Source organism: Equus quagga, chromosome 4 (assembly GCF_021613505.1).
Source record: "Equus quagga isolate Etosha38 chromosome 4, UCLA_HA_Equagga_1.0, whole genome shotgun sequence".
Taxonomy (NCBI): domain Eukaryota; kingdom Metazoa; phylum Chordata; class Mammalia; order Perissodactyla; family Equidae; genus Equus; species Equus quagga.
The window spans coordinates 136,278,379-136,302,145 of record NC_060270.1 but is presented as its reverse complement, the minus strand read 5'-3'; the positions used below and the strand labels follow the sequence as shown (position 1 = coordinate 136,302,145).

Genomic DNA, 23,767 nt, shown 5'->3' with positions numbered 1-23,767 from the left:
ACCTTGGCAGGTCTTTGTGGCTTACTTGATAGAGTAACCTAAACATTCTTGAGGGGGGCTGGCCAATAAACATGAAAAGATTTGTGTTTCAAATTGTCTATTAATTTGTGTATTATTTGTCACACTGATATTAATTTTAGTCTTAGACTAAAAAATTAATATCAGTCCGGTGGTGCAGCAGTTCTGCTTCTCGGCGGCCTGGGGTTCACCGGCTCAGATCCCGGGTGCGGACATGGGACCACTTGGCAAAAAGCCATGCTGTGGTAGGTGTCCCACATATAAAGGAGAGGAAGATGGGCATGGATGTTAGCTCAGGGCCAGTCTTCCTCAGCAAAAAGAGGAGGATTGGCAGTAGTTAGCTCAGAACTAATCTTCCTCAAAAAAATAAAAAATAAAAAAATAAAAATAATTTGTAATGTAATGTTAAATAAGAGTGTACAGATTAAGGAAATCTACTAACTGAGGTGGGTCCCAATTTACCGCAGTTCAAACTTCATACTCCTTTTGAGACACAGCATTTCTTTTCTGCTAATAAGGTAAAACCATTAATTAAGATCTCTATGTCCTTATATGTTGGATCCCCTCTACAGGAGAAGAATCATCACATAAAGGGCCAGAACACCTTCTGCCTTCTGAATCAATACCAGCCTGGACCCAATTCACTACGTTACGTGAGTCAATCTATTTGTTTGAGAAAGGTCTTTCCTTGGCAAAACGAAATAGAATCTGTTTTTTAGCTTTGTCAAACCACACTAAGAAAAGAAATAAAAGCAGAAATTCAATTTAATAAATCTTTATTGAGCTCCCACCGGGTGCATGAATTTAGGATCTATAATTTAAGTAGAAAAGTGGTACTTTAGCCCCTTAAAAATAAAAAATGCAAATTACAACTCCTCTTTATATTTCAAGTGAATCATTTAATGTGAGGCTCAGTTTGATATTACCATAAGTATTAACAGAAGAAAATGGGTAAGTATAAACATTTTCCCTTCTACAAAAAAAGGGTTTGATACCAGGATAAACTAGCCTGTTGGTCTAACAATAGCTGATCAAAAAGGCTAGAGAATCTGGAAGTAAAAAATGTACCTGGAAGCAGTGTCCTCTGAGGGCTCATTCCCCTGAGGGCAGCAAAATGCTGAAAAATTGAACTGGCTCAATACTGAGAGATCAAGGAGATCAAGGAGGAGTTAGTCACAGCTTGGGAAAAAACTTGAGAACAGATGACACGAAATGTAGCTAGATCGATGATTCTGGAGTTTCCCTGGAGTTGTAACAACACTCTGAGCTGACCAAAGGGCTATAACCTCCTGCTCTCTGAACAGAGTGGTTTGAAACGATCGATTCTCCAGTGCACCAACTGTATTTTCAAGTATAATTCTAGTATTTGTACCTAGCAATCCAGAAGGAAGCGCAGCAGGGAGAGAGTGTCAAGTATACAGGACGGAAAAGGATTTGGCAGCCCTAGAATTCCCAGCTGGATTCCTCGTCATCAGGAAAGTCGCACTCCGGCTCAGCCCAAGGGGAGGCTGGGGGCAGTACTGCTGACGGCTGGTCACCCACAGGAGGCAACAGGGAAAGGACCGAATCCCGGCTTTCTTCTTTCATCTGTCAAAGAAACTCAGAATAAGGCTGTTGGTACATAAATCAATACATTAGTTTTGTTAGCAATAAATAACTTTTAAAGAAATCATGTTAAAAGCGTTTAAAATTGTTTTTAGGTATTTTTACTAAAAATGCCTTTGACTCTGGTCATCTAAAAACAGGAAGAAGTAACAGCAAATAAACTAATTTTTATCAGAATTATTTTGCCCTTTCATCAATTCTAGCCAAAAAAGAAAAATAAAATGTCTCTAAATTAATCAAAATGTAAGCTAAGGACATAATAACATCTGATATTCCGTTTGCTTTTACTCATTTTGTTTTGCAGAATGAAAATATTTTAGAAAGTCTATAATTCAACTACCAAAAAAAGTTTCCTTGTTTTTAACTTTACTTGTAAGAAAATTATTATTAAGAATGTTGGTAAGCAAACTGTCCCATTAAGCCAACGAAATGAAATGACTTTTTAATAGTATTTTAAAACATCTAGATAGCAGAAGATAGATAAGCTCACCTGTTTGAAGAAAACATGGGACAATAAACTGCTTGCTGATGGCCTGAAATTTTTTTAAAAAGTGATTAAGAAAAATAGAACCTCATATTAGAATGTAGATTTTTAGGTATAAAAATATGGTAGAACTTAGGTTTAGAGCTATAACACCCAGTACTAAAAAATTAAAAGGAAAAAGAATATATATCAGGAAGCAATTCTAATGGGAAGAATTAATTCTAGAGATATCCTTTAATTAGTCCCTAATTCAACATTTATTGGGCACTTACTAATTATAAGGGACTATGCTAGGCATTATGGGCTAAAAAATGATAAATAAGACACACCTTATTTCTAAAATACTAACGCCAAGATACAGTTATCTATGATAATAGTTTCTATTATTATAATAGTAGTGACTAACATTTTTGTACTGCTGGGAAGTTTCTTAAAGGTCTTAACATAAATGCACTAATTAATGACTAGAAAGATTAACTGATTTTTACAAGGTGACTTGGTTATGAAATGATGCAGCTGAGACTGGAACCCAAGGCGTGTGAACTTCGAATCCAGCAGTCTTCCCATCTGCTCATTGTCTCTACTTGTTTTTAGCATTGATATTTTCTGGATTAGACTATAATTTTTTGATCAAGAGACTGATAAAAGATTTGGATTTGGTGGGAAGATCACAAAGCTTCTATAAAATATAAAACACACATGCTTTATGCTATTTAGAAGTGACCAGTATTACCTTTTCTCAGGATCTTGTTGCAAACAGAGCTGCACTAAGCTCAAGAAGGCAGGAGAGAAAGGTTTTGAGGATGGCGTTTGCAATCTGTCACTATTTACTGTCCGAGTTCCACTGGAGACAAGGACACTTTCTCCAATGCCAGAGTCTACACCTGATCGGGAAGTCTTCATTCTAGATTCCGACTGAGGGAAAATACTGATATCCAAAGGGCTGTAAGGAGGACCTTTCAGTTTCTGTAAAAGCATCTAAAAGAAAGAAAGATTTCTTTCAACCCTTTTCAGGCAAAATAGTAAAACAATAATAAAGATCCTAAGAGTCTACAGCAAAGATGTTTAACAGACATCATCTAGAATATACGGGATCTTACAAAAGGAAAATAGTTCAGGGATTTTAGTAGCATTTACCTGAGTCCTGTGCATGTCCTGGAAAGGTACCTGCCCACTGGCCAGTTCACATGCTGTAATCCCAACACTGTAAATGTCTGACTTTACATTATATCCATGTAAATCCTGTAGAACAGTTAAAGTCCTTTAGCGTAAATAACAATAAAAAGTTACATATAAGTCCTTTTTTATGATAAAGAATGGTGAACAATAGTGGAAAAAGTCATAAGTGAGAAATCAAGATATACCTAACATATGGTATACATTTAAAAATTCCTTACATCATAATTTTCACAAGAAAAATAAAAAAGCCTTGCAGTAGGCCATTCGCGAACCCAAATATAAGGGTACAACTGTCCTTCAGTCAAGCTCAGAAGACACTTGAGACGCACAGACAACCCAATGCAACGGCCACACCTGACCTGTCTCAGTAGTTCTGGACTCAGCCACGGCTGCACTGACGTGCTGAACTGTGGGAAGTCATACACAGCCCTATGCCTCTGTCCGTGCTTAACCAGACTACGCAGATGGGACAGGCCAGAGAGGGTCACTAGGCCATCACCAGAAATGAGGATATGGCTGGCTTTAAAACTCCTAGAACAAAAAGAAACAATCCTAAATACTAAGAAATTGGCCAATGAATAAAAATTTGGTCAGAACAAATCCATGTATTCTCTTGGAAATTAAATACTCTTTACAAAATAGCACACTGATATATATATATATATATATATAATGTTCAAGGAATCAAGGAATCCTTTCAGCTATTTAATATGGCATTAGAACAAGGGAAGACACAACTGAAAGCTACTTATTTGGAAGTGGTAACATTTGTTTCAAACTAGGAATGGAAGCAAATTATTAATTTCACTGTTTTATTGATGCTGTTGCAAAACAAGAAGTCTAAAAAAATCAAATAATATTTGAAGCATAATGTTAGAATTTAAAGTTAAATGCAATTATTATCCAATAAAAGGCATCCTCTCATGGGATTCACATCATTTATAAAAATGTCTTATATAAAAATTTCCTTTGTCAAATAAATTATGAAAGAGCCTTATTGTTCATCTACCACACTGAATTTGGAAACTAATGGAGCAGGATGGCCAATAGTCTGGTAAAGTGTAATAAAACCTTGATTAATTAGAATACACTTGGTTAGAAATCTTCAGTTAACTGGAATGCTGCTAAAAAACCAAAATAGTAAGAAAAAAAGCTTCAAGGAAATTGAAACAAACAACAAGAAAACAAACTTATTTAAAAGTAACTTAAAGGGGCCGGCCCCATGGCCGAGTGGTTAAGTTGGCACACTCTGCTTCCCGCAGCCCAGGGTTTCGCTGGTTCGGATCCTGGGCGTGGACATGGCACCGCTCATCAGGCCGTGTTGAGGCGGCGTCCCATGTGCCACAACTAGAGGGACCTACAACTAAAAATACACAACTATGTGCTGGGGGGATTTGGGGAGGAAAAAAGCAGGAAAAAAAGAGGAAGATTTAACAGAAGATTTAACAGTTGTTAGCTCAGGTGCCAATCTTCAAAAGAAAAACAAAGGTAACTTAAAAAGGGAAACAAGAGTCCCAATGTATCTTAGAACAGCACTGTTCTTAACATTCAGCCAATTACTTCTGTATCTACAGTTTGGTAACAAGAGAACTGATATTTAGTATGATAATCTCAAGGTGCTGCAAAGTATTTAAGAAATCAAAGCAAGGTTTAGTTACAATTTGTACATGATGTAAATATGACATAAAGCTGAAAAGCAGACAAAGCAGCTCTTTACTTGCTTAAGAAAAACAAAACAAAACAAAAGAGTTGGCTAGGTCCCCACTCCCTAAGCTCACACCAAAGACAGACGGGTTCTTGCACCCCTCCCTGTTGGGACCGTGCTCCCGGGGGCAGGGGCTGCCCAGCACTGAGCAAGTGCTTGGCACAGAGGAGGCAGTCCGACACTCCTACTGAACGAACAAATGTCAGCATCCGCCGTATCCATGGCTCCTTCCTCCCTCGGTTTCATCCAGGAGTGTCCTATCCCTCTTCTCTAACACTCAACTGCACCTTCCTGAAAGTTCCCCCAAAGATTTCTTCCACTAAAACTCTTTCATTTTGTAAAACCCAAATAAGTCAATACCTGTGAATACAGCCATTTTGGTGCAGATAGTTCAACCCTCTCACTGCTCCAAAGAGAATGCTTCTTATTAAAGTTTCACTCATTCCTTCAGGAAAGTAAGTCCTCAAGAGTTGACTTGCTGAACCTGAAAGAAACCCCTGAAATCTTTAAATGAGCATTGAAAGTGATTTTGCTTCTAGCTGTTTTAAATGTTATTGTCAACTGTAAACACACATACACCTGTTACATTTAGAGCCTAATTACCTTCCTAGCAAATGTAATTTTCCTTCAAGAAGCTTTAAAAAGACTTTTTTCATGACGCTCTAAAGATTAGGAAAGAGAAATAATTTTCAAAATGACTGAAAAAAATACATATTGTGTGCATATATATTTTTTAAATCCAGAGGTAATTCACAAAAGCTGCCCTAAAAATCAAAGCTCTAGAATCCATTCATTCAACACACTACTGAATGCTACTTTGTGTGGGCACTGTATGAGCACTTGGGGACACAAAATGAAAAATACACGATCCTGCCTCAAGAAGCTCAAATGCAGGGAAGGAGACAGGGACACACAGATGTTCACAACACAGTGAAGTAAGTTAACAACGTAGAGAAACAGGGATAGGATGGTGCACAGGTGGAAAAACTTGTTCCGCTTGAAGAACAGTAGTAGCTCTCTACTGAGAGGAAGGAGACGGAAGGGAAGAGACAGCTTGTGCAAAGGCATGACTTCTCAGAGAAGCAACGGGGGTCTCACTGACCATCAGACTTATTCTACTTTCTTCCGAAGACTACAATTCAACATGAACCAGATATAGAAATATATCATGAAATCTAGAATTGGCCATCAGATTTATAAATTAAAAGTAATAAATCACAAATCTAAGATCCCACTCATCCTTGTAATTATAGCATCCAGGCTATACTATGAATTATTTTATCTAAAATGAGTTTTCTTACCATAGGCCATAAATGGAGAAATAATCCAAAGCCAGCTGCCAACAGTGAAACAAGTCCAATAAGTTGTAATATTGGGGTGCCGGAAAAAGTGGGATAGAATCACTGCTTTCTAGGATAACACACAAGAGACAACACATTTGAAACAACTTTTTTCTCTGTATGATGAAGATAACAGCAGTAGTGGCAGCTAACACTTAATGGAGCTTATTAGTACTAAGCACTGTTCTTAATGCCGTCATCTCTTTAAATCTCACAACCACTACACGAAGTATGTGATATTATGATTCCCATTTTACAGAAGAGGACACTTAGAAATAAGTTAGAAAGCTTGTCCAAGAGCACATAATTAATACAAGAAGTGGAAGTGGGATGTGAACTTAGACAGTCTGACTCCAGAGGTCATGCTCTTAATAACTATACTATTTCTTATTATAGAAACATTTAAAAATACATAAAAATATGAAGATGGGGCTGGCCCCGTGGCCGAGTGGTTAAGTTCGCACACTCTGCTTCGGCGGCCCAGGGTTTCACTGGTTCGGATCCTGGACGTGGACATGGCACTGCTCATCAAGCCACGCTGAGGCAGCGTCCAACATGCCACAACTAGAAGGACCCACAACTAAAATATACAACTATGTACTGGGGGGATTCGGGGAGAAAAAGCAGAAAAAGAAAAAAAAATGGAAGACTGGCAACACTTGTTAGCTCAGGTGCCAATCTTTTAAAAAATTCAAATACGAAGATAAAAGTCACTTCTAACACTGTATCACAGAGAGAACCACTGTTAATATTTCAGTATAATTTCTTCCAATCCTTTTTTCTCCACAACATACATGTACACATATAAGTATTTTAAAAATTGGGACAATGTTACAAAATTCTTTCCCTCTTTATATCAAAAACAATTAGTAACAATGAAAATGGTATTACAATACTCCTGATAATGCAATTCTGTCAAAATTTCTCAATTTAGAAGTTAATTTTATTTAACTGGATTAAAGGAGCCTGTTTGCTTTTGTTTTTTCTATTTCCCTATCTGGCTATTTGTGATCAGACCGACCAGGAGCTTTGCAAATCTCCAGACCAGCATTTCAAATATGATATTCATTTGAAAGAATTTATAGTAGTTACCAAAGTTTGAATGTATTTGTTCTTTCATGGATCTGACTTCCAAGTATTCTTTCCAATTCTACAATTACATGTTTATTAGAAGAAAGAAATCTACTTTATCTAACAGAAAGAACTATTAATTTGGGGAATAAAAAATTCTTACATATGTAATCTCCTCAAATAGACATTACATTAAATGTATCAATTTTTCGTACTGTTACCTGTAAAGCTTTCAGGCGTTCTTCAGTGCAGTTCTCCAGATTTGTAATTTTTATAGTCACCAGTGTTCCTGTAGGAGTATGCCGTGCAAGATGGACAGAAGTCAAGTTGTCAAATCCTCTTCCTATAATCAGACATAAAACTCGTGTTAGTAACCATAGAAGAAAAAATTGATAATTTGGACTTCATCAAAATTAAAAACTTCTGCTTTTCAAGAAAAGATGAAAAGGCAAGCCACTGATTGATAGTGTTAATAATATTTACAACTGAACTACTCTATATCTAGAGTATATAAAGAACTGTTACAACTCTATAAAATGACAAACCACCCAATTAAAAAAACAGGCAGAAGATTAAATAGGCAATCTGCAAAAGAAGATACAGGAATGGGCAATAAGTACATGAAAAGATGCTCAACACAGAGAAATGCAAATTAAAACCACAACGATACACCACTACATACCTACTGTAATGGCTAAGTTGTGACCTATTCAAGCAATGGAATGCTATTCACAATCCTTGACACCCACGCCCAGGCCCCGGCAACCACTCATGTGATTTTTGTTCGTCAGATAAATGGTCTCGTAAGGAATGTGGTCTTTTGTGTCTGGTTCTTTCACTTAGCATGCTGCTTTCGAGATTCATCCATGTTTTGTATGTTTCAGTAGTTAGTTTCCTTTTATTGATGAGTAATAATCCATCATATGGATATACCACAATTTATCCATTCATAAGTAGATAGATATTTGGTTTGTTTTCAGTTTTGGGTGACTATAAATAAAGCAGCAAAAACATTCTTTAGGTAGATATATGTTTTCACTTCTCTTTGGCAAACACCTGCGAATGGGCTTGCTGGGTCATGTATGTTTAACAATAAGTTACCAAACTATTTTTGAAAGTGGCTGAAGCATTTGTATTCCCACAGGCAATGTAGAAGAGCCGCAGTTGCTTGACATACTCGTCCGCATTTGGTGTTGCCAGCCTTTTGGTGTCAGAGTGACACCTATGAATAGGCACCCACTCAATGTGAGTTCCCTCCCTCTCTCCAGTCACCACATTCTGCCACTTTTATCTTTAAATGAAGTTAGTCTCAAATTCATCCCCTCCTCAGCATCATGGCCTTAGTTCAAGTCCTGTCCCCTCTCCTTGGACACGTGCAGTGACTTCCTCACTACGCCCTGTGTTCTCACCCAGGGCACACACCGAAATTACTGAGGGAACTACTTCTGAAGCCTGTGCCAAGGTCCCATTGGCCAGGAGTTTTGATTCAGTAGGTCTGTGATGGGACACAGGCATGGCAATTTTCAAAAAGACTCAGGTGATGAGGATACTTCTGGTGGCAAATACTGATCTACATCTTCCAGACTGCCGCCTGTAACCGCTGCCAGGTGTCCCTCTAAACTCAGCACTTTGTCAATAAAAGGTACTACAGTGAAGCAGCTGAAAGCTTAGACCCTGCAGTCAGAAAGGCTTGTTTTCAAATCACTTGCTGTATGACCATTACTTATATTCTCAGAGCCTCAGTATCCTCATCTGCAAAATGGGAGTGGTAAAGGGGTGAGATGAAAAAATGCATATAAAATACTCAGTGTAATGCCTGTGAGATGCATTGCTACCATCATCACTATTCCACGATGTTGCAGAGAGAGGATCACAGAGAGGATAAATGCCAAACTTCTGCCTTAAATCCTCTGACTAATGAAGTGGGTAAGTTGTGGAGGCTGACAGAGTCTGAGCTTCTGAACACACCATATGAAGTCTTTCACACTGTATTCGAAACCTCCCTTTCCAGATTGATCTCCTACCACTCCTTACTCTCCCTCTGCTCCCACTTCTGGGCACAGAGCGAGTATCTTGTAGTCCCCCTCTAACCACCCTTTCTCAGTCACCTATGGAAGTGAATATTTTTCACCTTTTTTTGGATTGACACCATCTGAACCTCCTTTCTAATTTGGGGGCATTTTCCACCAGAGTTATTTTAGAAAAGGTCGGATCCTTATTCTCTCTTGGTCTCCTTGACTCTGGCATGAGAAGATCAATGACCTAAGCTTGGCCAACTGGAAGATGGAGTGAGTAACATAAAGAGGCAGGGGCAGTCAGAACTCACTGCAGTGGGGTCCAGTGCCTGGTGGTGTAAGTACCCTAACTAGGTAGTACCCTAACTAGGCTGCTCCCATGCCGTGGCCCTGGTTGCAGCTCTAGTCTTGTAGCTTCTCCTGGTTTCTTCCAAGCCTGTTTCTCTAGCCAATTATTCAGTGAGTTAGCAATATTGTTCACAAAAGTCCTCTTTAGCTTAAGTTAGTCAGGATTGTTTTATGTTGTTTATAACAAAAATCCTCCCTAGAACATTTAACAAACTTTTCCTCATTCTTCAAGATCCAGCAGCTTTTTGCTATCTTTCTTGACTCCCAAGGGGTCAAGATGGATAATTGGATACTCCATCTTCTCTGTTCCCATAACACTCAGCACACCTCTACTGTGGTACCCTCTAGTGCATAAAACAAAGCTATCTTATGTGTTCATCTTCCCAGAGAGGATGTGAACACCTCAAGTGTTCTCCATGGCTTTATATCCCTAGCACCTAACACAGTATCTGTTTGTAGTGTTTAACAGATGTTTCTGAATATTCAAAGGTTTCACGTGCGTAAGGCTATAAACAATAAGCCATCCTGTTCTAAGCTTAACTGAGAAAGGTTTCTACTACAGATGAGATTTTAGGTAAGTTTTTCAGCTAAAAAAAGTAATTTGGTTAAAGGACTGTGCCTGAAAAGATTTACGTGATTTGATTTTAATTCATACCCAGTATATATTATAAACATAAAATCAGAAGCTTCCCACAATAAAGACACAAATTAAAAATATTTAGATTATTTAGTGTCTTCCTCCTCTAAAAATACTTCAGTGAAAAAATAAAACTTTTAGAAAGCAATCTTGAAAAAACTGGGCCACTATTTTAGGACAGATATAAAATTAACAGATACATTTGAATGACACAATTAACATCTAGTTTTATGCTATAGGTGACAAGAGAAAAAGACCTGCCTACAAAACAATCTTTTTGTCATCAATTTCACTTCTAGCAATGAAGGGTCAATTATGTGAAATCCAGATTATTACCTATTTCCACTTGGAGTTCATAGTGAGAAACATTGGTGGAACAGATCACTTCACTGGTTCTAGTGGACGAAGGCAACCGGGAAAGGGTTGGCTCATCAACCTGCATTGTTTTAAAAAGATGAAAACAAAATAGGTATAAACTTTTTTGGTCCCTTACCCCAAAATAAAACACAGATACTGTGTTTTCAAACACACAAGTGCTCAGTAGGAAGGCACTGAAAGATGGCTTAAGAGACTCCTTTAAGATCTAAAAAGAGTTTGTTGCTGCTAATAATTGATGTTAGTTCCGAAGCTATCAGCCTATAAAGGGGGAGATGGCAGGAAAAGCAGATTTACAGGTTGGGGAGAATACTTCCCAGCACAACTTCCAGTAAGCATTTTCAGGAGTTGCTAAGAATGGCTGTTAAATCTTCAGGGGCTCTAATAAACAGATCAAGGGAGTAGGTGCAGGGACCTGTGAGGGACATTCTACACTTGTGGTCATGTCAAGTGGTCGCCAGTTATATTATTATGCATATAGGTACCTGCTCAGCCAGTGGAGGTGTTAACAGTCAAGGAACAAGTTCCACACTGCAGCCCACTGAAATTGCTGAAGAAGTTTTTCACGAGATGAAATGAATCAGAAGGGAGGTGACAAAGAAAAATAAACCTCAAGAGATGGAAGAATAGAGTACAGACCTCCTGAGTTAATGACCATGTACCAAAATGGGGTCTCACAGGGCGCTTTGGAGTCAGTCCTGGGTTTGCATCCGATCCCAGCGTCAGTAAAATAACATGCATGTAACAGAAAGAAGAGGCCGACACCACTGGCATCATATGACAGCCATGAGGATCTTCCAAAGGACACCAGCACTCCAAATGACACTTAAGTGTCTTTATAGGCACCAGCAGGTGGCAGGAATCTTAGTACTGCCTCCAAGGTAGAGAGAAGGAAGACGGGGTTAGAAATGACATTACTAGGTACTTGGAATTGTGCTACTTTTTACAACCTTGATTCAACATGTTCCCTAAACTTTTGAGAGCAGAAAAAATGTAATTATAAGTTCATGGCTAAAGATGAATAAAGGTGAATATTGTTCAAGAGGGACGAAAGACTGTAAAAAGAAACTCTACTATATAATTGAAAATGATCCCTGTGAAGAAAGAAATCTAAATAAATCAATTTAATTTATTTAGAATACATAGGCTTCAAATAAACTCAAATTAAAGAACACATATAAGAGGTAGAAAGAAGAGCATACAACAATGTAAAAAATTTAAAGTGATAACCTGTTAGCCTGTCAGGATGCTAGAGCACAGAATGAACTGAGGCTTACAGTTCACTGCTTGAAGAAATGGCATAAGGTTACCAGACGATGGATTGAAATCAGACTCATCAACCTCTACTTTGCTTCCATCTACTCCATTAGGGGAATAGTCTTCTTTAACAAGAAGAGGCATATATGTTGTAAATAAGTAGCTGAAGCCCCAAACAGGTTGTTTTAGACAGGTTCAACCCTCCAGGCCAAAGACAATTACATCTAGGATATTAAGTTTGCAGACACAGTAGAATTCGGATGAGAAACCAGAATGGAAACAGCCAGACACTGACCACTTTTCAAAAAAAGGAGAAAACTACAAAAAGGCAAGCTTGATGCAGTTGCCCAGCAAAGTGTGATATCAAATTACTAGATAGATGAATTATGGACACTTAAGAAAACAACATAGTAACCACTACAAGACAGCATAGGTTTCCTAAGAGTAAATCATTCCAAACTAACCTCACTTCTCTTTTTGATTTGATGACTACTTAAAGAATTAGAAAGCAAAAAATCATGGCAGGGTCATTGTCTGTGTTAGACTTTTTTAAAGCTTCCTAAAAATGCAAAAGATCTGCTTAATGAATAATCTAAAAAGGAAATCGTGAAAACAATTCCATTTACAATAGCATCAAAAAGAATAAAATACTTAGAAATTAACTTGAGGTGAAAGACTGTACAATGAACACAACAAAACATTGCTGAAAGCAATTAAAGATGACATAAATCACGTGAAAACACATCTCACGTGCATAGACTGGAAGATTTAAGACTGTTAAAATCTCAAGAGACCCCGAATAAGCAAAACAATCTTGAAAAAGAGAACAAAATTGGAAGACCCACTCTTCTTGATTTCAAAACTTACTACAATGCTACAGTAATCAAATCAGTGTGGTAGTGGGATAAAGACAGAAATATAAACCAATGGAACAGAATAGAGAGCCCAGAAATAAACTCTCACGTATATGGTTAAGTGACTTTTGACAAGGGTGCCAAGATAATTCAGTGGGGCAAGGATAGTGTTTTCAACAAATGATGCTGGGAAAACTGTATATCCACATGCACAAGAATGAAGTTGAAACCTTACCTAACACCATACACAAAAATTAACTCAAAACTGATCAACGATCTAAATTTAAGACCTAAAACAATAGAACTCTAAGAAGAAAACATAGGACAAAAGCTTCAAGACATTGAATTTGGCAATGATTTCTTGGATGTGACACCAACAACACAGGTAAAAACAAAAAAAATAAACAAGTTGGACTTCATGAAAATTTAAAAATCTTATACATCAAAAGACACTATCAACAAGGTTAAAAGGCAACCCACAGAATGGGAGAAAATATTTGTAAATCACATATCTGATAATGTGTTAGTATCCAGAATATCTAAGAACTCCTAAAACTAACTACAAACTCTAAAACTCAACAATAAAAAAAGCAAATAACCTAATCCAAAAATAGGCAAAGGACATGAATAGACATTTCTCTATGGAAGACAGACATGTAGCCAAAAGCACATGAAAAGATTCTCAATTTCACTAATCATTAGGGAAATGCAAATCAAAATGAGAAGATACCACCTCACACCCATTAGTATGGCAACTATCAGAAAACAGAAAATAATGAGTGTTGGTGAGGATGTTGAGAAATTGAAACCCTTGTGCACTGTTGGTGGGAATGTAAAATGGTACAGCCACTGTGTAATACAGTATGGTGTTTCCTTAAAAAATTAAAATAGAATTACCATATGATCCAGTAATTCCACTTCTGTATATATAACCAAAAGAACTGAAATCAGAATCTCAAAGAGATATTTGTATACCCGTGTTCATAGCAGCATTATTCACAATAGCTATAATGTGGAAGCAACCCAAATGTCCATCAACAGATGAATGGATAAACAAAATATGGTATATACATACAATGGAATATTATTCAGCCTTAAGAAGTAAGGGAATTCTAGGGGCCAGCCCGGTGGCATAGTGGTTAACTTCACGCACTCTGCTTTGGCGGTGTGGGTTTGCAGGTTCGGAATCCTGGCATGGACCTGTGCACCGCACATCAAGCGAGTCTGTGGCAGCATCCCATATACAAAGTAGAGGAAGACTGGCACAGATGTTAGCTCAGAGACCATCTTCCTCAAGCAAAAAGAGGAAGACTGGCAACCCATGTTAGCTCAGGGCCAGTCTTCCTCACCAAAAAGAAAAAGTAAGGAAATTCTGCAGTATGCTGCAACATGAATGAACCTTGAGGACATTATGCAAAGTGAAATAACTCAGTCACAAAAAGACAAATACAGTACAATTCCACTTATATTAGGTATTTAGAGTAGTCAAAATCATAGAGACAGAAAGTACAATGGTGGTTGCCAGGGGCTGGGAAGGAAGAGGGAATGGGGAGTTATTGTTTAATGGAAACAGAGTTTCAGTTTTACAAGATGAAAAGAGTCATGGAGTCGGATGATGGTAATGGTTGCACAACATTATGAATGTATTTTATACCACTCAACTATACACTTAAAAATGGTAAATTTTAAGTTGTGTATTTTAGCACAATTATAAAAAGTAGCAGCAGCACCTGTGGAAGTTTCCTGAGTTCTAGGCCTCAGCAAGGAGACAACAGACATTCTGCTCTCTGAACACTACCTCAATCTGAAGGATAACACTTGAATGAAAACTAGGATTAGACACTACATCCTATTGTACAAAAGGGCAGGTAACGAGAAGACTTTAGAGTATTAGTGAGTAAAAAGTGAAATGACAAAACGAAGACAATTGAAGATAGGATCAGGATTAATTTACAAATAGGATTGACTGGGATTACCTTAATTTGTAGGAAATAATACATTTGCAAGGCAGGTTCCCTTTTGTAGTAAGAACTGCAGTATAGAGTAAGGATTAAGGCAGGGAAAGATCCCAGAGAAATATATATTGCAAAGCATGTTTTAAAAAATATTATCAGGCGTTGCCCAGGGGAGATAAAGATGGAAAAGACAGGATGCCTATTTTAGGGGCATCACATTATAGTTGGAGAGACACATACATCAATCATTATGAGATAATACAGGAAATGCCATCTTATGGGAATGTCTAAGATATGTAAGAGCATAATGGAATAAAAGGTACAAGAGGAATGGCTTCAGAGATGTGATATTTGAGCCAACTTGGTATGGATGAGGAGGAATTTTAGAGGCAGAAAAGGGAGAAGAGTATTCAAGCAGAAAGAAGAGTATGTGCTAAGACTGAGCAGCAAGAAATGAAACTCAAAAATTAGACATATTCCACCGCATTCAGAGTCCGTATACCATGCTAAGTTTAGGCCTTATCCCAGAGGCTTTAGGAAACCACTGGAAGTTTTAAAGCCGGAAAGTGACACAGGCAGGCCCGTATTGGTAACAGTGTTGAATACTGATGTGCATGGTGAGAGGTTAAACGTGTGTCTAGAAAACTAGAGGCAGTGAGTCTACCTGCAACCGTCCAGGTGAGAGATGATGAGACTTGAGCAGTAGCAGTGATGAGGCGAAGGAGGGGATGGACTCAAGGGCGTTTCAAATCCAGATCTGTAAGTCTTGGCGTATAACCAGACGTGCGGGCAGAGGTAGAGGCAGTGTGAGGATAACTCCACAGTTTCTAGGTAGGGTGACTTAGTAGATGGGTTTCATTAGCCAAGCAGGAAATACAATGGGGTGCTGAAGTTTGATTACAGTTTGACTCAAACTGTGTAGAGATGCCTTTGAAAACTCTAACCTGAGGTATTCTATGGACACCTGGTGCCCAGGAAAGAGCCCAGGATTGCAGGTAAAAATTTTAGAATCACCAGTCCCACTTGATGCCAGGGTCCTCTCTTGACTTGAAGGAAAACCTAAGCTCTAGGACAATCTGAAATCTGAGCAACTAAAGTGATAGGAATAGGTGAGCTGCTCAGGGAGAGGCAGTTTAGGCCAATAACAGGCTTCTAGAGAACAGCTGGAGTAGAGGAAGAAGACGTAGTAAAAGACATGTAAAGAAAGAGATACAGGGCCGGTCGGGTGGCGCAGCAGTTAAGTTCACACGTTCCGTGTTGGTGGCCTGGGGTTCGCCGGTTCGGATCCCAGATGCGGACGTGGCACTACTTGGCAAGTCATGCTGTGGTAGGCAACCCACATATAAAGTAGAGGAAGATGGGCACGGATGTTAGCTCAGGGCCAGTCTTCCTCAGCAAAAAGAGGAGGATTGGTAGCAGTTAGCTCAGGGTTAATCTTCCTCAAAAAAACAAACAAAAAAAGAGATACAGGAGAACCGGGAGTGAATGGTTTTACAGAAGGCAAAGGAGGAGCATTAATTGTACTCAATCATTTTCTTACCAAGTGTTGATGGATACTGGTTTCAGACTGTTTTTCAGGTCTGAGTGATTCAACTTGTGTTCGTGAAATGCAGAAACAATCCTGGAAATTCAGAAATGCATTAAATAAGTGAAAAATAAGTCAGAAGATAAGCAGGGGTGGCATGTGGATACAAAGAGGTCTGGTGACTGGGGTGAGGAGCAGAGAGAAAGGGCAGCATGCACGGGATCTACGCCGTGGAGGCACTCAGTATGGGAAAGAGCTGGGTGTGCAGCAGACAAATCTCCTGTTACAGCTTTACTTGGAGCCATCTCTGACCCTTGTCCTCTCCTCTGGAGGTCATAATAGCAATTCATTTTTACAGCTGGTGTTAATGTTTACCTTGTATTATCTTTGCAGTTTTCTTTTGAATATTTAGCTAAGAATTATTCTGCTGTACTCATTATAATCATTTTCCTCAGATTTTTTTTCCCTTAAGTGTCAGAACCATGTTTATCCACATTAAACGACACATTGAGTGTATTTGGAACCAATTTTGTTTCTTAAGGTGGTAATCATCTGTAACTTCAACTCAAAGCAAATTAAGAGACTTAGTTCCATTATCACAATTTATATTTTCCTGCATTTTAATCCATGGTCCTATTATCACATATTACCAATAAAGAAACGTAAGACCTACAGTTGATTTATCTTGTCATCAATTATGGAGTGAAGCTGATCTTATACTATTTAGCAAGAAAAGATACATCAAAAGAAAAGTATAAGCAAATTGTATGAAAGAGTCTTCTACAATAAATCATTTTCGAGCATCTCATGAACATTCATTTCTATATAACATTAAAGTACTAATATCAAATGAGTCTGTAAGCCCATCCATTAACACTTTGTAGTCAGTTACTTAAAAGTAATGAAACTTCCTTCCTTTTAGAATATGTCAGAATTTCTCACTAATCAAATTAATCACTTTCCCAGTTTGCCTGATTTACTGATTATTTTAAGTTGAATTCCTACAGTTTGTATACTTTATCAATCTTATGAGAATAATTTGATATATATCTCCCCACTGTTTTATGTAAAACTCACTCCTGAAGAACAGAAGCTAACAACGTCAAATAGCTATAGAATCATTTTCTTTGTAAAGTTCCTACTGGTTTGTCTAGAGTGAATAAAATTTACAATATCAGTTTGTGAAGATACTTATTACTGTTACTTATATTTAAAATAACCACTACTTAGGTCATTTATATATTATATTTGACATTTATATATATTTTGCAACATTTACCCTGAATTTTTCACAATAATCATTAACACCATTGTGTAGTAGATAGTTAACACAGCAGGCCTAGAACTACCACCATCAGAAAAGCCTGTTTGCAAATCTGACCCGTGGCTGGTAGCTGGGAACCTGGGTTTGTGGAGGGTTCCCACCATTCCCTGATAAGAACAGCTCACCATGCCTGAACTGTCTGTGCCAACAATATGGTTGATGCTGAACCTGCTTTTTTTCTGGGAGTCTGGAATTTTGTTACCTGTTGGCAGAAGGTACCTACATGACCAATCTCCAATAAAACCCCTGAGAATGGGTCTCTAATGAGCTTCCCTGGTGAGCAATGATTCACAGATGTCACAACTCTGGGGGAACTAAGCACATCCTACTTGGAAGTTTATGCTGGTTTCCTCCAAAACTCACTCTGAGTACCTTTTCCTTTTGCTGATTTGGCTTTGTATCCTTTTGCTGTAATAAATCTTAGTTTTGAGTATGATCATATGCTAAGTTTTGCGAGTCCTCTTAGCACATCACCAAACCCAGAAGTGGTCTTGGGAGGGACCCCTGACATAGCTATGAAAATATGTTCAAGCATATAAAAAAAATCTCTCTCTAAAAAATGCCCATCACTTTTTTTGATGGATGAGAAGTTAATTTAAGACATATTGGGAACATTTTTTAAAACTTAAATCAATCTTAATTTATTTTCAAAATAAGAGTTGTGATCCATGTTTTCAGTTTATAGAAATACAGAAAACATCTTATAAAACAATAGGGTAGACTTCCATTTCATTATCTTTATATAAAATTCTCACAGTGCAAGAAAGTGGTCACTATTAAATATGAAAACAGCTAAAACCAGACAGCATTATAAGGCAGAATATTTTTGCTGATGCCTCCTAAAAAATGTTAGCATGTTTACTAGCTACCTAGGTTATAAAAAATCACAAAATAGCCATATCTTACCCTTCAAAACATTTTTATATCCACGCTGAATTAACTGGACGCTGGTGAATATAAAAGCTCATGAAAAATTGACACATTAATCTCTGTTCGGCAGCACAATCATTTTAAACCATCCAGAAGAAAGGTCCCTCCAAATACTTCTGAATGTAATTTTTTATCCATCACCATAATAGCCAAGTGAAAAGCAGTTATACTCTGTAGAGAATCTGAAGGAAAATATTTAACTTATGCTGCTCCTTTGAAAACACCATTTCTTAGCTCTCAAACAGAGGGTAAAACTTGAATGGGGAGAAATCCTTCATAAGTAAAAACAGCAACTTGATCTCACACAAATATCTCATTTAGGCAAAAACATGAATTATTCTGATTCAAAAGATGGAAATATTTCATCATTAAAGAAAGAATATAATTTAAAGTAAAATTATTAACAAACTGAATGAACATAAATCACCTATTATCATTTTCTATTATTTTTGACAAAATCCATAATTATGGAATAATAGATTAAGTAAGATATCCTTTTTCCAAAATTTGGAAGCCCTGGGCAGCCACACAGTCCTCTGAATCTCAGCACCTTCCTCTATCAAATGCCCTTTTGCACCTGCTCCAGCTTACAAATTGAAATAAAATTGTTAGTCTTACATAATCCTTTAGGGCAGGGATCAGTAAACTAGGGTCCATGAGTCAAACTGACCCACGACCCATTTGCATGAATAACGCTTTGCTGTAACAGAGACACATCCACTTTCATTCACTTACATATCGCCAATGGCTGTTCTCACAGCACAACAGAAGAGTAATTTAACAGAGACCACATAGCACACAAATACAATGTGGCCCTTTATAGAAAATTGGCCAATTCCTGCTTTAGAAAATGAGGTAGGTATTTCACTTCAATGTTTTTTCAGATATATAATGCTTCCTTTTTAGTAGAAAGTTTTACGTTAAACATAAAGTAAATGTATTCTGTATTTTCCATATAACTGACAATACAGTCTCCTAATTTCATAGTTCTGCCTCTCAGACTTGGAAAATGATAGAGTGGATTGGCAGATAGGAGTTCGAGTCTTGGCTCTAATTCTTTGCAATATTGGGCCAAACTCAAAATGAAGATTATACCACCTACCCTGCCACTCACTCATAATTGTGAAGACTGAAAGAGATATAATGTATGAAAGTATTTGTAAACTATAAATCATCATACAAATGCACTCATCACTTTTTAAACAATCACTACTTTAATATAATTCAAATACTCAAATATTATATTATATTCTATATAATGAAAGTCCTAAAACTACCTCAAGTAGATACCATGAATGTACTACAAAGAGAAAACAAGTTGGTATCTATACATCATATTATACATCGATCCAAAGGTTTTTTGTCTTGTTGTTAAGTCAAGGGGCTTATTTATAATACTATTTTAAAGCTTGCCTTTAGTCAGATGGAAATCTGTAAAAGGGATTTTTGACAGATTTGAAGGATAAGGCATAGCTAACTGGATGGGAGAGGCATATCCAAGAACAGCCTACGTATGAGAAAAAGCGGGTATGGGACAAAGGAATAGAAGAATGAGTATCTCAGAAAAGTATAGGAGAAGCTCTTTTTGAAAGAGACAAAAACTCAATGAGAATTTAACTCATTTCTTAAGACAGAAGTCATTCAGGTCAACATAACATCTCAAAGCTAAGAATGTCCCATCAGAATATGCTTTTGTTTTATGGCTCTGTACCAACAACTACTCTGATGGCACAAAATTAGATCCATGGTGACAACAACTTACCAGAAGAGACATTGAATCGCTTTAGTTCACAGAAAATGACAAAAAATCCATCTATTCCAAAGAAGACTTTTGCTTTATCTTCAAGATGCAGAAATATCGTACTATAAAAAACAAAAGCAAGGATAGTTTAGATTTACAGAAAAGTTCCTTGAAGAACGAGTTGCCATAAACCCACACGATATCTAGGCAGCTATTCTTTAACACAAGCACTAGAGACATAGCTGAAAAGCGTCTTTAAAGAGCACTTCCGTTTACTGAACACTATTTGGGATCTGACATCACAACAGAAAGGCAGTGAAGTTGAAGGAGGGTCTGAGTATTTCCAAAGCCTCAACATACCTGCATCTCTCCTTCCGTATCTTTTCTGTACTTTTTTTTAAAAAAACCCTAAGCAAATGTGAAAGCATTATCGAAGAGCAATGTTGAACCCACTTTTGATATAAATGGTGCCAGTTAACAAATATACCCTAAGAATTTCCAATGGTTTCACTTATCAGTAAACTTTGAAGTTTCCAAAGCTTCTTGATCGTACTAACCATGAAATCATTTGGGGTCCCTGACCAGAAAATTTGGGAAAGAATCAGGATTGGTAACAGACTAGAATAACTTTCCTTGTCATGTTTTAAAAAAGAAGTTTTTTCAGTTTTCATGTGAAAATAACATTTTCTGTAGGGTGAATATTTTTTACCTTATGATTTTTAGTTCTCAATTCTATTCCTCTTTGAATTTGTTGACACATATGAAAGACATGCAGATTATTATGCAAATAATTCCTGTCCACTTTCACTAATAGAGTATTACTCTCAATAGTGATGAAGACTCTGCAACAGATTCAGAGATTTAAAATACTAACTCCTTCAGATTCAAGGAGGTACAAAAGCACCACCAAAAGTTTCCAGATCTTTCCGAATAGAAAGGGTGGCAATGTTCTAATCTTGCTAGTGCCTGGGTCTTCCCTTACACCTAACCAATACCATCTCTTTCGTCTAAATTGTTTCATTATTTCATTTTAATTAAGTCCCCAAGTTTGAGCAAGCCATCTGCAAATAACTGAGCAAAATGGGAAAGAAAAGGAAGATTTTGTAAACCATAGATACTACAGAGAAGTATCCAATTTTATTGCCACAGAAAGACGTGAATTTATTCAGGACGTTCATTACAAACCAAGGTAGAATCAGGAGGAAGAACCTGAAAGGCTATGATTATTTTGTCACCTGCCATTCATTATCATCAATTTAAGGGGCTGGGGCTTGCTGTGTCACAAAAGGGTTCCCCCCTTTTGCCTTCCCTGCCCACATTCCAGGATGCTTGAGATCCTTCATCCGAAAGTACTCATAACTATGAAACATTGTATCAACATAAGAGCTTGAGAGGATGCTCTGAAAGGTACTCAGATATTACCAGTGGCAGCGCAAAATGGTAAGGCTCATTTGGAAAGCAAGTTGGCAATGTTTTGATAACCATGAAAATGTTCTACGTTTTGACCCAGTAAAATTCTCACTTACAGTAATTTATTCTAAGGAAATAGCCAAGTAAATGAAGAAACTAGACACAGATAGAAAGTCATTACACTTTTATCTGAAACAGCGAAGTCTGCACGCCACAAGTGTCTAATGAATGCCTATCATGGGTCAGGCACCATGCTGGGCACTGGGGACACTCACTGGTGATCAGGTCAGACAAGGCTGAGACCACTTGTAGCTTACGTTCCCATAAGCAGAAAGATTAGGGATGTCATAATTAACTGCATTTTCTGGTTATCAGGATTTGTTTCCTGCTTTTTCCACTTATAATTAGTAAGTTCTTTCTTAAACAACAAAAAAACTTTAAACTCCATTACATTATCTATTTTTCAGAAAAACTCGGAAGACCCCAATACAATCTGTGAGAACTGTTAATACTAAAGGGGTTGTCCCCAGGGGGTGGTTTAATCCCAAGGACGTTTGCTCTAGATATGCCAGACCAGTTACAAGACATTTTGAGGTCTGGGCAGCAGCTGCACCTGGGGAGAGGGGGATAGATTTGCTGTCAGAATTTCCTCCTGCATGCTCTTTCACTAGGTATGAATATAAGTCCTTTTTAAAAAAATCATACTTGAGACCCATATTTCTAAATGTATTCACAAGCCCATCAGTGTGGTCCCTTGCACTTGCATCTGAAAAGTTAATTAGGATATAGCTTTATAAATGATTTAAATTTGTTCCATAACAGAACGGTTCGTCCGAAGGCTTCAGTCTGAAAGGTTAACACTTCCTCTGAAAATCAGAGGGCGTACCTATTTACACAACTCGGGTTTTGAGTTAAGGATCCATCAGAGGCTACTGTTACAGGGAGGGCAAAAAAAAAACAAAAAAAAACACCCGATTTAAGTCTCTTTGTTGAGCTTTAAAATGACAGTAATTTTCAAAGTGATCTCAAAAATTATAGCGACGCACCACTGCGTAGAATTTTCTAAACTTAGTAGGGTGACTCACGCTTTCAAAAAGTATTTACTAGCGCCTACTATGTGCCAGGCGGTGCCGGGTAGGCGGCGCGTCACGATTCCTGATCAAGTTTTAAGGAAAAGGGTACTTGACACAACCAACCCACGAGGGAAAAACACGACGCTCAACTTAAACGCCGAGCGCGACACGACGCTTGGACACTTAACGCTGTAAAGGCTGCTTCCGAGTCCCGCCCGGGGGCACCGTGGGCACCCGGCAGAAGGCGGCCCCGAGGCGTCTGGGTCCCGAGACCAGAGGGCAGAGCGCCGCGGGCTGCCCGGCCCGCACCTGGCGCCGCCGCCCCGCACCTCGCCCCGCCCACCGGCCCGCAGGTGCCGCGCCGCCGGGCGCGGGGAGGGGGGCGGCCCGGGGCTCGGGCGGAGCGGAGCGGGCGCGGGGACCGCTCGCCACGCCAGCGGACTCCCGCCCCGGCCCGCCGGCCGCCCGGGCTCGCGCTCGACGAGGGGCGGCGAGTTCCAGCCTCGGGCTTCCCGGAGAGCGCGGGCCGAGCCGCGCTGCCTCACGTCCCCAGCGGCCCCGACCCTCCCTGCCCGGCCTGGTCTCCCCTCGTTACCCTGGCGGCGACCGCGGCCAGCGACTCTCCTCAGGCGGCCGGCGGTGCGGGCCCAAGGCGGGCGCAGGAACCCGGCCCGCCGAGGGGCGAGGCGAGTGCGCAAGGCCCGCTCCCAGCGCGGGCCGCGGGGCACGGGAAGGCGGCGCAACCCGCTCTGGGGCTGCCAGCCCGGACCTCTGCCTCAGCCCCAGGCAGCGGGCCCGCACGGCACTCTCCCTACCCGGCCCACGGTCGCGGCCCCGCCTCTCGCCCCGGGCCAGGCTGCTAGGGGGCGGGGCATTCGAGCTTGGGGGCGGAGCAGACGCGAAACTACTACTCCTGAAGAT

General features: G+C 39.0%; 1 protein-coding gene across 2 annotated transcripts; it reads right to left on the bottom strand.

The window, feature by feature from the left end:
* Window positions 1-777: 777 nt before the first annotated feature.
* STRADB (STE20 related adaptor beta) lies at window positions 778-23,700 on the bottom strand. 2 transcript variants are annotated; one of them, XM_046658335.1, is made up of 12 exons: window positions 23,442-23,698; window positions 20,385-20,485; window positions 16,384-16,464; window positions 10,739-10,838; window positions 7,624-7,745; window positions 6,293-6,401; window positions 5,352-5,475; window positions 3,646-3,817; window positions 3,245-3,349; window positions 2,841-3,085; window positions 2,114-2,156; window positions 778-1,605 (listed from the first exon to the last, which is right to left on the bottom strand). In XM_046658335.1, the coding sequence occupies exons 2-12, from the start codon at window positions 20,394-20,396 to the stop codon at window positions 1,462-1,464; spliced, it is 1,257 nt and encodes a 418-aa protein (XP_046514291.1). In that variant the 5' UTR covers window positions 20,397-20,485; window positions 23,442-23,698; the 3' UTR covers window positions 778-1,461. The 2 variants fall into 2 exon arrangements, with proteins under 2 accessions (XP_046514291.1, XP_046514292.1); XM_046658336.1 differs by lacking the exon at window positions 2,114-2,156 and having other exon boundaries at window positions 1,470-1,605; window positions 23,442-23,700.
* Between the last annotated feature and the right edge of the window lie 67 nt (window positions 23,701-23,767).